General features: G+C 31.4%; 2 protein-coding genes and 1 long non-coding RNA gene across 4 annotated transcripts; 2 read left to right on the top strand and 1 right to left on the bottom strand.

The window, feature by feature from the left end:
• Nucleotides 1-1,070: 1,070 nt before the first annotated feature.
• Nucleotides 1,071-13,350, bottom strand: LOC105252349 (transmembrane protein 189). Of its 2 annotated transcripts, none has more exons than XM_011259681.3 (5): nucleotides 12,688-13,350; nucleotides 2,755-3,465; nucleotides 2,092-2,303; nucleotides 1,781-1,999; nucleotides 1,071-1,493 (listed from the first exon to the last, which is right to left on the bottom strand). In XM_011259681.3, exons 2-5 carry the CDS (start codon nucleotides 2,975-2,977, stop codon nucleotides 1,233-1,235), a joined length of 915 nt encoding a protein of 304 aa, XP_011257983.1. In that variant the 5' UTR covers nucleotides 2,978-3,465; nucleotides 12,688-13,350; the 3' UTR covers nucleotides 1,071-1,232. The 2 variants fall into 2 exon arrangements, with proteins under 2 accessions (XP_011257983.1, XP_011257982.1); XM_011259680.3 differs by lacking the exon at nucleotides 12,688-13,350 and adding an exon at nucleotides 8,208-8,364.
• LOC105252350 lies at nucleotides 6,137-8,439 on the top strand. The gene is made up of 2 exons (XR_002192603.2): nucleotides 6,137-6,346; nucleotides 8,218-8,439. It is a non-coding gene; the product is annotated as an uncharacterized LOC105252350 (long non-coding RNA).
• Nucleotides 13,351-15,342: 1,992 nt separating the features above from the next.
• LOC105252348 (U6 snRNA-associated Sm-like protein LSm4) lies at nucleotides 15,343-16,789 on the top strand. Its single transcript, XM_011259679.3, has 5 exons — nucleotides 15,343-15,475; nucleotides 15,557-15,598; nucleotides 15,695-15,793; nucleotides 15,990-16,167; nucleotides 16,458-16,789. The coding sequence occupies exons 1-5, from the start codon at nucleotides 15,473-15,475 to the stop codon at nucleotides 16,553-16,555; spliced, it is 420 nt and encodes a 139-aa protein (XP_011257981.1). The 5' UTR covers nucleotides 15,343-15,472; the 3' UTR covers nucleotides 16,556-16,789.
• The last annotated feature ends 516 nt before the right edge of the window (nucleotides 16,790-17,305 follow it).

Genomic DNA, 17,305 nt, shown 5'->3' with positions numbered 1-17,305 from the left:
TATTGAAATAAAAGTATGTAATATTTTTTATGCTTTATTGTAAAATTAATTTTTATGATAAATCAGAAAAAAAATTTTAATTAAAAAATATAAAATTATTAAAATTTGAAATTGACATTATTAATTTCAATCGATGTATATCTCTCTTTCTTTTTCTTTATATATATCTTTATATATAAAAAGTTTGATCTCATAAATATATTTTCAGGTTCAGGGAATTCAGTTTTATTTATATAAGAAAAATAAAATTGGAGTATTTAGTCTCAGTAAACATTATAGTTGCACTTGAGTAGGTAAAAAAGACAAAAACAAAAAGAGAGAGAAATATCTTGATTCAAAAATTGATGATGTTTTGCAAATAGCTTTTAATATGATTTAAACCGATTAAAGAAAATTTCATAACTTTCTTTCTAAATACCCTCTTATACATGTGATTATATGTGTACATAATATATATGTCAAAATCATATATGCACAATCATATATTTATCACATGTTATTATATAATATTTTATGTTTTGTTTTTACCCATTAAATCACACATTAGAAAAATGCAAATAATTTTTTCAAAGGATACTTAAGATATCTTAGTCTATTCTATCATCTGACTTTTAACATCAGATTTTTTCAAATTGCTTTGTATATCATGTTAAACTAAAGTGTATAGTTTGTGCATTTTGATGCATGATGATTGTGCGGTGTACAAAGACATTATCAATATAGCGGTGTTGATAGAATCATTATATTGCAAATTTTTAACTTATATTTGTTTATACATACACACATATACACACACACGTATGCATACACGTATATATGTACATAATGTAGCGTATATATTAATAGAAGTAAGAATGGATAGCATGTAATATCTGTGTTTTATGTACACACAAAAACTTATACACATAGATATTATTGTTGCAAGTATGTAAAATTGTGTAAACGTCAATTAAAAGCACATATCCAATAACATTACAGTATTTTGTCTTCACAAAAGCTCTCATACTAGTTTAAAAAGAAGTGTACATGTACATATATGTGTATGTATATACTTTTCTAGCAATTGAGGATTCCATGTATACAAATCTTTTACTATTGCCCGTACAAACTTTTCACTTAATTTCTATTTCATAGTTCGATGTTTGAGTTTCTTTTCGATATTTGGCTGTATGTTAAATACCTTGATCGTACAATAAAATGTACAATAGTGAAAAGAGAGTAATTATTAATTCTCAAGAACGTTTTTGTGCCCATTTTAGATCGTCTGCTCTGGGTTTACAACCGGTAGTCCTTTCAATTATCACCTCCAAAATGCACCAAAATTGGAGTTTTTCTAAAGGCCAATTCAACCATCCTGTAGTAATGCAAAAGTAAGTCTCATGAGGCGCGACATGATGCACTCGATGATGCTTTCTTGGTAGAATAATCCTGTGTTCTTGAAGCCAAATAACCCAAGTAGGTAATCCGAAATATGTATGCGACCATTTATGTATCTGTAATGTATATTATATTCTAAATGCATTATTATACATGTTTATTATTTTTAAATATATAACAATAATTCACAAAAGATAATCTTTCGTAAATATATATATATATATATATATATATATATATATATATATAACATTGTGTTATATTACTATAAAATAAAATATATCAACAAGAGCTGAAATTGAAATATTTTATAATGTAAACTGATTGAATTTTTTTTTGAGCATTTGTACCATTTTAACGCTTATTTTTCTAATCAGATATTTATAACAATTTAAAAATTTACCTGATTAGTCATTGCTACAAAAATAGCAAGCAAGAACCAATAGCACGTCCAAACAAATTTCTGTTGCATTTCTACTTCGGGCAATGTCAGAAAATCCCACGTGAGCTTGGACAATACTGGTATCGCGACCATAAAATTATCGCCGTTGGTCTCTATGAAATCGTGTCTCGTTATGCTGGTAGGATCTATATGATGTTCACGAAATGGTCTTAAAAAATTCTAGAGAAAGAGAAAACTTTTTCTTTAGAGAGAAACATTTTTGTAAATTAAAGAATTTATTATTTGCATACATTTATATGAAAGTGTTATACCTTCCCCAGAATCGGAAGCTCAATGGATCCCCAGGTATCTGCGGCCCAGTGAACCAGACCGGATCCAAAATCGGCCGTGATAATTCCGCATAATGCAGCTATTGCTATGGAAGTTAAATTTTCCAATCGTAATCTGATGAGCACAAGTACAGAGTTGACCGCTATGAGTGTGATACAAATCCCAACACAAATGCACTCTTGTGTTCTCTTCCCTAAAAGTATATCGTTGTATCGTCACAATTATTTATTATAATACAATTATTTCTTATCAATTTATTTGAAAAGTTACAATCTATCTAAATAAAATTACTATCTATTAAATAATTTTTTTTTAAATAGTAATACATGTAAGATATAAGATTTCTAGGAAAAATGTTTGCAAAAAGTCTCTCAAAAGTTTCGTATCGTTTCAAAAATTGTAAAAGAAACGCGCAAATCTGTAAGCATTCGCTTCTTTTGCACTTGAAGTACTCATTTATAAATTTTATACTCGTGCATAGATACTATGCTTTCTGTATTTTTGTGATGAAGCAAAAATTGTAATGTGCAATCGAGTTAAATAACAAGTAAGTAATTAACAATTATGTGATAAATTTCAAGGTGAAGAAACCGATACAGCTGCGACTTAGAGCCTTTAATGATTGCGACAAAAAATCTACATACCGGTACTATACAGATTCGCAAGTTCCTGGGCACCTCTGTGATTTGGACCCCACCTAGGCACTGTCTTATCTTCCTGCGACGTCGGTACTACCGAATTGGCATTAGGATCATCCTCGAGCATCGAGTTTTCATAAATTTGGCGCTCAGTCTTCACAGGCGCCAAGAAATTAGTCGCCATAGAACATGCGGCTTGCCCCAGGTTTGGTACTTTTATCTCTTCCATATTCTTAATTGAGATATATTCTTACGCGATTCTAACGTAATATATTCCACAGCTCTTTCAGAATTCGAGCGCGCATTCTTATGCGATTCTAACGTACTATATTCCACAGCTCTTTCAGAATTCGAGCGCGCATTCTTACGCGATTCTAACGTACTATATTCCACAGCTCTTTCAAAATTCGAGCGCGCAATATCCCAAGATTCGCTCGTTCTTCGATATCGCGATGAGACTATCGTATCGCTCGTAGAAGAAGAAATAAAGATGCAACAGCTTTTGTATTAGGTCCTAAATTATTTTGGGACGATCGTTATGTTACGCGTCTCTTCGATATCGCATGAGATGTTAGTTATTATAGTTCATGCAACGAAACTAATTGAATTGTTAGTTCGCGCATTATATATCCTGAGAAAGATTTAGAATTTCCTTTACACGCTCGTTTCCTTCAGGTCTCTCGTATTTTCTGAGGTTTTTGAGGTTGCGACAAATACCTGCAATTGAATAAGCCATAAAAGAGAGGAATTGATTAAACCCGAAATTTCTCAATTAGAGAAAATTTAATACGTCGCGAATTATATATATTATTATTAATTAAAGTTATAAAATGTTTAAACTCACGACTTATATTTACAGATAAATATAGCTGTGATTGCAAATAGGTAACAATTTAATAATTTTCGATATATGCGAATTTTATAATTGAAACATTAACTAGTATATTCTGCAGACAGAAAATAAAAAAAAAAATATATATATATATATATATATATATATATATATATATCAGCATCAATAAATACATCTGCACATGTTTTATGGGTGCATTATATATATAATACGGTTCTTTATATCAATATTATATATACTAGTATATCTTAAAATTTTTGTAAAGGAAAAATCAATTGAAAATTGATATCTTGTATAAATTTACACCAAACTGATTATCTCTGTTAATATTACCAGTTGGCACTGGTAGTGTGTGTAATAAAATTATATTCATACATAATTCATATGTGAATACATAATTGGATACTAGAGAGTCCATACACATATTTTGCAATCGATTATATACATATTATAATATCGTTGTAATATCAGAGTACACGAAATTTTACTCGACTACGAATTAGTCGCTACGCAACTATAAAGTGGGTTAATTTGGCACTTACACGCGACAATATTACTTCGTCTTTATATCTCTACAAAATCCGTATGTCCTTAATATTAATATGTTTTCATATTCTGTATATTAGCAAAAATTTTTTCGTGAATCTTACGCGTAAAATTATAAAATATATACATATTTATATGTATTTATGTCAATTCATGCAAATATATATATATATATATATATATATATATATATATATATTACACGCATAATTTAGCACTCTTAACAATTGATAACGAATCAAGAAATATGACGCATGAAAATTTTTAACAATTTGACGATACCCTAAGTAATAATAGCAAAAAATGATGGAAGCGCGATTAAGAAATATTTTAATGTCATAATGACAAGTGAAATCGATTGTAATATATATAGTCAATTGTAATATATGTAATGTAATATCAATTGTAAATATGTAAATTGATTGTAATATATGTATATAATGCACCTTGTCAGTCATCTCTTTCACTTTAATTAGTCAATATATACAATTAGAGGAACGAGACTGGTCTCTTACTATTCTTTTTTTATATTAAATAATACTTTAACAATAAGAATACATTATCAAACATAGTATAACGCATGTCAATAAGTATAATCATGGTTCTCAGTATTCTCTAAAGAAAATAAATTTCTATCTAATATATTTCTAATGAATGAATCCCGAAATGAATGAGAACGATCTTTCATACCAAGTAGCGGCATGTAATAATAGATATTTATATATGTATCGAACGTATAAGAAATGTATGTCTATATTCAATATATAAATAATTTATTTATAAAGTTTATAATTGTCCATGCGATATAAAGAATTTGAAATTCGTCATATCGAAATCAATTTAGCAGCAATCACATTTTCGTTTTAAAATATTCATATTCCATAAAATATTCAGGATATCCTTCATTAAGTGAATGTTTTCTGTTAACTACGTATTTTTTGTTTTGAGTCGATTTTATTTGCATAAAAAACATCAAATCCATAATTTTATATATAATAAATTATAATATTATAAATTATAATTATCGAAAATAGATAATTTAAAATCATATTTTTCAGATAAAACGAAATCATATCTTTCAGTTTCAATTAAATTGTTTGTTAAAATTGCAGTCTGAAATTTTTTTTATAAAAGGATGCATGTCTGTTGAGAATTTCAATAAGTGATTTCAATAGTGATTTCAATAAGTGATTTCAAAACAAGAAAATTGAAAATTAATTTTCGAGATTTATCAAAGAAAGCACCATTTAAAGAAAAAGAGCATTTTTAATGAAGGGTGTATTCTCTGTATATGTATATTACATATACAGTATATACATGTATACGTAGAGACGGTATGATGGAAGGATAGACAGGATCATTTTGCTCGTGACTCGTGATGAAAAAGAGAATGATAATTATAACGGAAGGAAAGGAAAATGTATATATCACAGATTATTATCTGACGCTTGAAGGATTTGTTCCCGAAGGAGATCGCATAGCGAATCGAATGAGCTTTGAAAGTAGGACTGACTTTTTAACGCGTCGGCGTTGGCGAATAATCGCGTGCCGGTAATTAAACCGAAGGTAAAAGGTTGAAGGCTCTCGCACGATAATGTAATCGATCAATTTCTACGCCATAACAGCGTATCGTGTACGTCATCATCTACACGCGAAATTTCGCTTGTCGCGCCATACAGGCGTTTGCTTTCATTTATCGCGATTAGACTAGACGTTAGGAATGCGTCGGTTTGTGAAATATACGCCTGTTATTAGATTAAGAGAATATCTTTATATTTTTTAATATGTGTCGCTTATTACACATTATTGTCGGTACTTTAAAAAGAAAGTAAGGTACGCGTCAATATTGCAAAAAATTATTTTATCTTTGCACGATTTAGATGATGAAGTGGAGTATTATTGAGACAAGTATTAAATTTTAAAAAATTTCAATATTTTTATCCGCAATTAATATTAAATTAGCATATATCGCTCTATATATATTTTTCATGTTTATTATCTTAATGGTAGATTTTTTCTGGATTTTTCTTTGACGAAATAAACACTTGTTGTAGGAATCCAATATAACGGATGCAACGGTATAACTGACGATGATGACTTTATGCACACTCGCGAGGAGACAAGATCAAAGCGAATGAAGAAAAAACAGATTGCAGTGATCTCATTTGTCGCGCAACATCTTTCAATCTTCGTCGTATTGTAAGCGAATACATACATAGTTGAAAGATTGCACGCACCTATACATAACTCGTAAATGTATCTCACTCGTTCAAAGTATCATCATTGTATATGAAATAGGAGGATGTCATTTCTCTCTCGTTAGGATTCAAATGCGCGCGTTATGGCACGCATACACATACACGCTTTGCAAATATATAATATCCTCTCTCTTTAGATGCATTCTTGCACAAATTCGTGCACAATGAGTAACAACGGTACTCCTCCTATTTATATAGCATCTACTCATTCTCGTCTATTCCAACTAATACTCTGTTGACTTGAAATATATAAAATTGACATCTTTTGTAAAAACATATCGTAGCGAGTATTGTGAGAGTTGTATCGATACACGTGTTAAAAACTTTGTATAAAAAGTATTAATTGCTTAAAGTAGAGACAATTGGAAAAGTACGAGTATTTTTGTAATTCATTATATATATATATATATATATATATATATATATATATATATATGTATGTATGAATGTATGTATGTGTGTATGTATACGTATATGATACACGTATGTGTTTCGCTCGATTCTTAGAACCTCGCCACACGTGAATACAATGCGCCCCCGAGTATTCCGTTTGTGCATACCAGAGAGAAATGAAACTTTGATAGAAAAAAGACTGAGAGAATTACTAAGCTTACTTAACTTATATTAATACACTGAGGGAAAAATTTTTTTAAATCAAATAAATTTGTTTTCTTGAAACTTTTGCTTTAAATGCAAGAAATTGTTTATTTCATTTAAGCAAAAGTATTTAATTTTAATTAAATATGCATGTTATATCAAGTACATTATTTTCATTTATATATTTTTCATATTTAAATACTATTTTCGTAAAATATATACATAATTGATTAAATTAAATATATTATTTTTTTAAATTAAAAAATTTTAAATTTTTGGGAATAAAAAGTGCATTTTAATAAATATTTTGTAAAATAAAAATAAAAATATTTAATTAAAAATTATATTTTTTTAAGCATATATTTTTAAACATATGTAAACAAATACTTAACTTAAGCAAACAGATGTTTTGAATACAAGTAAATATGTGATTAGTACCCACCGAATAAATAGCTTTCTTGAGTTAACTAAATTTTTTTTATTTCAAGATAATTTTTTTCTCAGTGTACTCGATAAATTTGTTTTCAACAATGATACAATAATTTAGATATTGCTTAAAAATGATATTCATTAATTTTTCTATAGTCATACATTATCGGTAAAACTTCGAGTCTAATGATTAATTTCCGAAATGAACGAAGACATGCTTTATCATGTTAGAAATTACTTTTGGGTGAGCGCATAATATTATCGTGTTTTTATATCTTTACAAAGATCTGTCATTTTCCTCATCTTTAACACGTGTAAGATTGCGTCCTATCATTTCGCAAGATTGAATGAAATACGTATAATCACATCGAGTCGCTCTATGCAATCATATTAAATGCAAAAGATTAATTCTTTTTTACGACTCTTTTTTTTTCTCAGAATTTAAAACGTTCGATTGTGCACACACTCAGTCAATCTTACCATTCTATGTGCTCGAACACGTGAGCGAGCGTATCGGGTATAAATATATTATAGTAATAAAAAGTATTGTATTTCTCTCCAAGAAAGCGCAGATTCTCGATCGACGGCAAATCTAATAGACACTCACATTCCTCTTTTTCTTCCCTCCTACGCACATATACACACACGCACGCGACAACGTGTATGTACATACATACATACGCACATACGTACATGCATGCAAACTCGATCGTTTTTAAAAGGTTCGAGAAACCGTTATTGCTGGTAGCAATCGGGGTAGCGTTACGACATCGTACCTGTTTGCAGCTGCCGGCTCCAAAGTGTCTCCTCCGCTGCGGCGAGTGTCAACCCGTCGACGCGATCGCCGACGCGCGATGTGACAGCCATGCGAGGGATCGGTGTCGTTTGACAAAACTCAATTAGTCACTGGCAGGGTGATTAGAACGGCAGAGCGACGATAAGAGCGGGGAAAAGAAGATCGTAAAACCGTGTCTCGTCCCGACACGATGATACACCGCACGCACACACGCGTACACGTACACACGTACACACCCGCGTCGCATTTCATCGCGTGCATTCGCGAAGACGTCACGCTCGTTTGCCGGCTACTCCCTAAATTCCTAGTAATAGACGTTATTCTTTCAGCCGAGTATTCGCACAGCTCGCAGAGCTACTCACAAAAGACTGGCTGTAGACCGAGAGAGAGAAAGAGAGAGGAAGAGAGTGGGCGACGTAACCACCGCGTTATAAAAGGCAGACTCGAAGAGAGCATGCGAGGAGCGTCAGAGATAAGTGGTAGCGATCAAGAGAGAAGGCGAGAAACTATGAATGAAATGGAAAAAGGGACGAGCGAGAGAAGGAAAAGAAACCGAGAGACGAAGAGAAAGGGAGAAATGAAAGGAACGGATAGAAAACGAGAACGACAGTCGGCGGAGTACGTAGCGGTATATACGCGTGTGCGTTTGTGCTCGAGCACGTCTCTCGAGGGGCCATGGAAATGGTCGAAACGCGCGGCGATTAAAATGACCCGAGACCTGGAGTACCGACTACCGACGCCGCCGATGCCGATGCCGATGCCGACGCCGACGCCGACGCGACAGGCGCTGCTGCTCTTTCCCCGTTCGTTACCCGCCACCCACATACGTTCTCCGCGATCGGCGCCCGGCGCCGCCTGACGACGGCGTCGCGACGCCGCACGCCGCACGCCGCTTCCCGCGGCTCGTGGCGCCGTCACGCGGTCGGTATGTGGCTCGTATGGCTCGTCGATTCGTCGGTGCGCGGGTGTATGTACGTCGTGGGTATGTACATACATGTCGCGATCCGCACGACGCCACACGCGTCACCGACGTCACCAATGCTACACGACATATGCTTGCCGCCGCCGTTGCGCGTGTGCTTTTCTGCTCGTTCGCGTGCGAGAGTTGCAGACTCTTTCACGATCTTTCACTCTTTCAAATTTCCACTTTCCAAGTAAACTCGTTTTATAATCAAGCTCTCTGTATTCCTGCCTCTGTTTTTTATATACATCTTTTTAAATTTATCGCGACAAACTTTTTTATTTAAAAATAACATTTACTATATCTAAAAACTAATCCGTTTTAGTATTTATATATAGATTATACGTATTCAATCTTATATATATGTAATAGTGCATTGCATATACCGAGATGAACAATGAATTTTGAAGCTGTGCGAATATCTGTTAGTAATTATCGTTTTTATCCACTTGCCTCAATTTTACAAAACAAAAGCGTTACAACTTTAAAATCTCGCGCATTTGTGTATTTACCTGCTCGAGGGACTTAACTGATGTACTATACCGTATATTGTAAGGTCACTTAATGAAGCCTTTCGTAGTTTTACAAGGACAATGTGTCTCATAGATATTGGAAATCGTTAATGATATAATACATATCTTCATCTATCGATTTTATAATTGGAACGGTTTCTCAATCTACTCATCAATCCTCATGGGATTTTTTCTTTACGCAAAAATATACAGGGCTGTTGTTTAGCTTCATACATATTTCATACATATAAACATCCACACACACACACATATATATATATATATATATATATATATATATATATATATATATATGCGATTTTAGACTTTAAAACAAAAAATTATATAGAGAGAATTATAAGAGAAAATGATGCGATATATATAATTTTCTTACATATTTCATATAATTATATATATGCTGCATGTACATCATTTTATTATCTACAATATAATTGTATATGTATAGATAATAATATTATGTACAACAAATATTCTCGAACTGGAATCGAAATTGTAAATAATAACTAAGTAAATAATAATGACTAAGATAAAGAACGTCACATTGTATGTACTTGAAGCGATTGTGCGTATTTTCAATTAGCGCTCACGCGTTGCTTCCTACTATACATAATAGATAACGTGTTGCAAAGTATTCATACTTTATTTAGAATCGACTTCCATCGTCGAGGACAAACTCGAGTTTCGAGTCTACTCGGAATAAGTACGGCTATTGAGACAATGGATTATATCACGATGCGACGTGTACTCGATATAATAAAGCCGATCTCGCATTAAATATGCCGACAATCGCGATATTCGCAAAGAACAATTTTCTAATTTCTATCGAAACCGATCGATTTTCAATCTATATTATAGTAGTTGCGAATAACTTGACTGCTTGGCGATCTATCAATATTTTCAAACACCGATCGGTACATCGTTCCATGAGCGGAGATTGATTTCACCCGCACATGCTCACCTTCTTACATGTATATATAAACGATTAATTATTTACGAAAGGAACCAATGTCACACTTTAAGGTGTACTGTTTTCTACCGCGTAATGCATGCTATAGAACGATACATTTACTACTACTATAAAATGTAATCTTTAGATTTGGAAAAAATTGATGCCATAACGAGAGCTTACAAGTTATTAATTAAATTTATGAGTTTATAAAGTGAAAGTTATTTGATATAAATGTAAAATTAATGTAAAATTTGCAAAGGCGAAAAGTGAAAAACTCATCAGCGATTACACGAGATTATCGAGATCGATATCGATGTACACGTTTAAGCGCTACAGCTACCATTGCCTTTAATTTATTTTAATATATCTAGAAAACATTTCGAAATGAAGAGAAAGAGTCTACCGACTCGTGAGACATAAGATAATGGTGTACGCGGTCTGTTTCTAGGCAGCAAAAGTCGATATCTTGGAAAAGTGTAACGAGTTTCGACCGAATGTTCATCGTTTTGTGCTGAAACGAAAGCGAAATATGTACATATGTATATACTTATAACTTTATGATCGCGTCTTTTACAATCATATAGATAACGAGGGACTATACGTCGTAAAGCAACCATTCGAAGTCGCGACTAAAATGGATTAATCCGTTAGCGCACGCATTAGTTTGCCATTATTTTCGTTGATATATATTATGTACATGCCGACTATTCGTGCTATTCTATATCGTCAAATGGATGATCGTATCTTTCATCGGAATCGCGCGATTATACGTACTTTCCCGCTTTAATCTACATTTGGATTATTTTATTTCAGTTATCCTCGTTCTTCGTTATCGAAAGTTTATGCATTTTTTAAAAAATCTTACGGCTAATATGATAACATTTTGAAATGAAAGCACCATTAAAAAAATCTCACTAAATTTGCTACTTTATTGTTTGTTGAAATAAAAACGGAATATAATGAAAGATTTATTCTCTATTTTTTCCGCGACATATTAAAATGGACTAAGTATAAATTTTAACAATTGTTCTCATATTACACATGTATATGTGTTTACATAATTATTATTGATTTTGTTCAATATCACGTATCCTCATAAGATATGCATAAATATTTCTGCTCTTTGATCTTATCTATGAAAAAGTGATTTGCACACTTGGCTCTTTCATACAGCATATCATATCCTCTTACTGATAATACTATTCAGTAAAAGATAACATAGACAAATATATTTGAGATTTGTGTGCGTTTTCTTTTTTTCATATTTTTTTCAAAAAAAACTAAAAATCATTTTTTGTCGCGCAAGAGTACACAGATGTAAGATAGTTTTCCTGATTAGTGCCGTGTCTCTAACTCGATCCATATTTGTCCATCGTATGTCGATTACATTACTCGAACAGAAAATTTATGTTAACGGCATATAAATATATATTTTTTATAATAAGCACACGACTATTTTTAATAAAATTTTTTTCCTCTTTATAACTTTGAAAAATTATGAAAAAAAATGGTTACAAGCTCTCGCAAACATTCTGCACTTTACATCATTTAATTTTTATCACATTATCACTCAAGAATGAAAAATGAACTTCATGAAATGAATCGTGAAACGATTTTAGATATATAGAATTTAGATATATCACGCGTATTATATATATATACACCATTGATACATATACATATATATGTGTATATATGTATGTATAAAAATTTAGTTGTAAATTTTTATTGAAAATTGCATAACTTTTATAACTTAATTTGTCAAATATTTTTTACAGTATAATTTACAATTGTAAACGCCAGAAAAATTAGACCATTTTCTATCGGAAAGAAATCAAATGCCTTTATAACGCCTCGCAAAAGATTTTAAGTATAATACGGAGCAAAATCGAAATAATTAAAACTCGAAATTCTGAAAAACTATCGACATATCGATATATTTTTATGATTATCATTTCTCACGTATATGAGAAAGTAAATCCGCATAATGGCGCGAGACGATATTTCTTATACTCACAATGTTTTACATTCGAATCGTCAGACACGCATCAGAGAAATGCGTCGAAATCTCTTTCGCCAATTTTATAGCAATCAATTGTATGCCGGTTGACGCGATAAACGACACGATGGACTGTCGCGCGTGACAATTGACAATGTCGGAGTCTCTCACGCGCACGCGAGCTCTTTTTCGTCGTAGATGAGATACTCGTATGTAGCCGAGTGTGTGCCCTACCTGTGACTTGCGTGCTGCCGAGAATCGGCAGCGGTCGAGGACGACAGACATACGTACCGATGTTTGTATATGTATTCGTATATACATCCGTTTGTAAACTTCAGCAGTAGTATTGTTGAATTTAAATGCACGTGCACGTAAGAGACAATGGTTATGATTAAAAAATACTCTTCTTTGCTTTTACAAAGGACCGTTTCGTCCACCGTATCATCCCTCGCTACTTGTTAGAATTCTGCCACGTAATATATAGTTAATATATCGTATAATAATGATGTAATTGTTGTTTGTAATCCGTGTGATTGTTATGATTCTTCTTCTTCTTTTCTTTTAATGGCCACTTCTGATCTCGAGAGCGATTAGTACATTCAGGCCAACAACTGGTTTGAGTTATGATAATAAGGCTGAAAAATATATGACGTACGATTTGTGTACAAACACCAAAATATTTATATTTAAAAATATTCTCTTCCTATACATATATGTATATCTCTTTCTATATTTAAAAATATTCCTAATTTTTTCAAACTTAATATATGTAGTAATCTCTTCCCTAGTAGCAGAATGACGTCTTTAAGACGTCTTTAGATGTCATCTTACTACCTGGGTTACACACATCGTTAAAGTAAAAAATTTATATTTAAATGAATAGAGAATTAATTCATTTTTTTGTCATCGTAATCTAAATGCTCAATGCAAATGTGTATGCTCACGCATCAGATCTTCATCTGCAATAATGTATATAATAACGAAGCGATAGTAATATCGAAGTAAAATCAGATTATTCGATCGTCAAAATCTTACCAGAAATCTCAAGTAATATAATTTAGCGAATTTAGCAATATTAATAATATAATGATACTGCGAGGTTTCATTTACAAAACCGTCCCATTTATGCAATTTCCATATTATGTGCAGCTTGAATAGACGGCTGTATGTATATCGATTGATGAAAATTCGACACTTTGATCATCTAAAATTGATACATTTCTAATTTCAAGTATTATTTGCATGGACGCAATTTACATGGACTCCGAATACTCTGTTTTGCCGTCTAATTTAGTGAAGCCAACATCTAAAAAGAGAGTGAGAATAGAGAGGTTTGTTTCCTCTCTCTCTCTTTCTTTTTTTTTTGTAATCATCTGCGAAAGAAACAAAAAACAGGGGTCAGATTATCTCTCTCCTTCTATATATGTTGGCTTCACTTTTCCGGCCATATGTGTTTACGTATACTACGTCCATGGTAATTTGTATATTATCAATAATTATTCAGATGGACAAAGGTTATTACTACACGCTATCAATAAAAAAAGTAAAAAAGTCACAAAAATAATGTACAGAAAAAGCTTAAAAATCATAACGATACATATAAACATATATTTTTTATATTTGAATAAATATATATTTATATCTGTATATGCGCGCGATCTTCGAAATTTTTGGCAAGCAAATTATATATATATATATTTTTTCTTTTTTTATAATTTATTAAAATTGCTTTTCTTCTACTTTTGTGAAATTAAATAATTAAATCATTGCGTATGTACATCGTTTACGAGTCGTTCCAATTAAGGCCAATATCAAAATTTTATAAAACGTACTTACAATTACAAAATTACAATTTCATATACAATTTGCAAAATTTTCTTATTTCCTTATTGATAGGCACACACAACCGACTTGTAAAATTCCTCAAATGATACCGAGAAGAAGCGTTTAAATTAGGGAAAACTGATTTTACTCCATTTTTCGAATATACGCCTGAAACATTTATCTGTTTACATTCACTTTTTCCAATCTGTTCGTTTTATTTATACGTTACATTGAATCTTTCATTTTTATCTTCTTCAACGCCTGAATATGTATTCATATTATTTCAAGTGCAGAAGTGTCTGGAGATTAATGTCAAGGAAAATAAATATTATATAGATATAAAGCTAAGGACGCATTCACGCCTTGGAGGTAAAGCAGAAAAACAGAAAGCCAATCAGAACTCTTGTCGATAATAAGCAGGGTGTAAGCGATACATTAGAAGGGCAAAAAGTAGAAACTACCAACGCGAGTTCTGATTGGCTTCTGCTTTTCTGCCAATCAGAACTCGCGCTGGTGTCACAATTTCGGGTGGCGCCCAATTAACCTTGTGGCCAATTGGCCAATTCAAAATAGGACTTTCTGATTGGTCAATTGGTGGTTACCCTAGACACAAGTCGATATAATTGGTCACATTCAGCAGACTTAAAAGTTGAGCAACATTACTAGATTTTCCGATGTAATTCGACGCTGATTGGTCAGATCTGACAGTAGAAACCAATCATGTTCGGTTGCTACTTAGCAATTGAGTTCCGCTGAATGCGGCTATTGGCTGTGATCAATCGCACGCGGTCAAACGGGAGGATCCCCACAATTTCTACTTTTTGCCTTTCTAATGTACTGCTTAAACACTGCTTATTAACAGCGCGAGTTCTGATTGGCTTTATGCTTTTAGAATTTAATGCTATTTTCAAATTGACGCATAACCTTTATTAAAGTGTATCTATAAACAAGGGTGCATTTAATTATTTTTATAAATACAATGGTATGTTTATCATTTTTATTTATATAAACTAAAAGGAGTTATATTTTCGTTTTCTTAACATTTATGATTTAATTGTTTCAGTTACCTTTGACTTTATTGAAGACGGCGCAAAATCACCCCATGGTATGTTTTGGATTTTCATGCACTCTTGAGAAAAACTATGTATATTATTTATTTAAATCTTAGCATATATATTACAATCAAATTTTTTTGTTGTAGCTGGTAGAGCTGAAGAATGGAGAAACATACAATGGTCATTTAGTTAGTTGTGACAACTGGATGAACATAAATCTTAGAGAAGTTATATGTACTTCAAGGGTACGATTATTTTACATACATCTCTTTTAATATTTAATGTAGCAATTTATATAAGCTGAGCAATGAAATGAAACTAAAGAAAGTCATGTGTTATAATAATTTTGAAATTGGTTGATTTATTTCCACTGAGATTCCAAAGTCTTAGAATTTTACTTATAGGTATATTCACTATTAATATTTGACAATTGTATTTTAGGATGGTGACAAGTTTTGGAGAATGCCCGAATGCTATATAAGAGGCAGCACGATAAAATATCTGAGGATTCCTGATGAAGTAATAGATATGGTAAAGGAAGATATACAAATGAAGTCGAGGGGACGTGGTGAAATGAAAGGTCGAGGCCAGAGTCAAAGAGGACGTGGCAGTGGAAGAGGTAATTTTGTAAATTTATCAACTTATTCACAAAGTCACATTTATTCTTTCTTTTTGTTTCCGTTATTAAATGCATGTTCTTTGAACTACAAATTTCTTGACAAATTTTAAACTTAACAAAAGTATTGAATATACTTGTAATTTTAAAAATTATTTATGCAATTTGAAAATGAACATTTTTAAAATTAGAAAAACCTATTATATGCTTTTAATGAAAATTACTTTATATTATTATGAATAATTTTATAATCTGAAAATTTTTAAATGATTGTTGCACGTTATATTTTACAGGTACCTTTGGTAGAGGAGGAAGAGGTCCAGCACCATTAAGTCGTGGAGGTGGCACACAAATTGGGAATAAGTCACAAAATAAATCAAGACCTAAATGAAATTAAATATGTTATTTACATTCTGTTGCAATTTAATAATTATAAATACTTCGTTATCATTGATATTTTTTACAAAAACTTCTGTAATTTAATTTTTTTTTTCATTTTATACAAACTTAGGTTTGTATATACAACAGCTGGATTTATGTAATGAAATTATAAAGGTACATGATGCTCACAGCAATTATATTGATCTTAATTTATATACTAAATTTCTTTTTGCAACTTTTACTAAGATGATAGGCAATAAAAGTATTAATAACAATTAATAATCAATAAGTTATAAGAATTAAAAAAAAAATTAGATAAAATACAATTCTAAAATTATAGTTTATTATACATCGTTAGAAAACATTTTCCTTTACTTTTAAAAAAATTATCTATTTTTGTTTAAAAGTCTTTTTTTGATATTTTTATACTTTTACAGGATTATGAAATTTAAGGATTGTATACTCTCTTTAATCTATTATAGATATTTATTTTCTAATTGTGGAATAAGATATACACGTAATGTACATTTTTTTAAATCAATAATGGTTTATTGAGTTGGCTTTCAAAGTAGTTGTATGTATAATTATGTGGATCGGATCACGTCCAATATCATTAAAAATAATTGATATAATTGTACAAAACATGATCTTTTGCAATAAGTGGAATATTATGTTGTTCTTTTATATATTTATCATTGCTGTGTGTGTGTTCTTATATAGTAAATAAGTGGAGTAAAAAGCTGCTTCAAGCGAAAAAATA

The sequence above is a fragment of the Camponotus floridanus genome, unplaced genomic scaffold, assembly GCF_003227725.1.
Source record: "Camponotus floridanus strain SB8 unplaced genomic scaffold, Cflo_v7.5 scaffold31, whole genome shotgun sequence".
NCBI classification, from domain to species: Eukaryota; Metazoa; Arthropoda; class Insecta; order Hymenoptera; family Formicidae; genus Camponotus; species Camponotus floridanus.
This window is presented reverse-complemented; position numbering and strand designations above follow the sequence as displayed.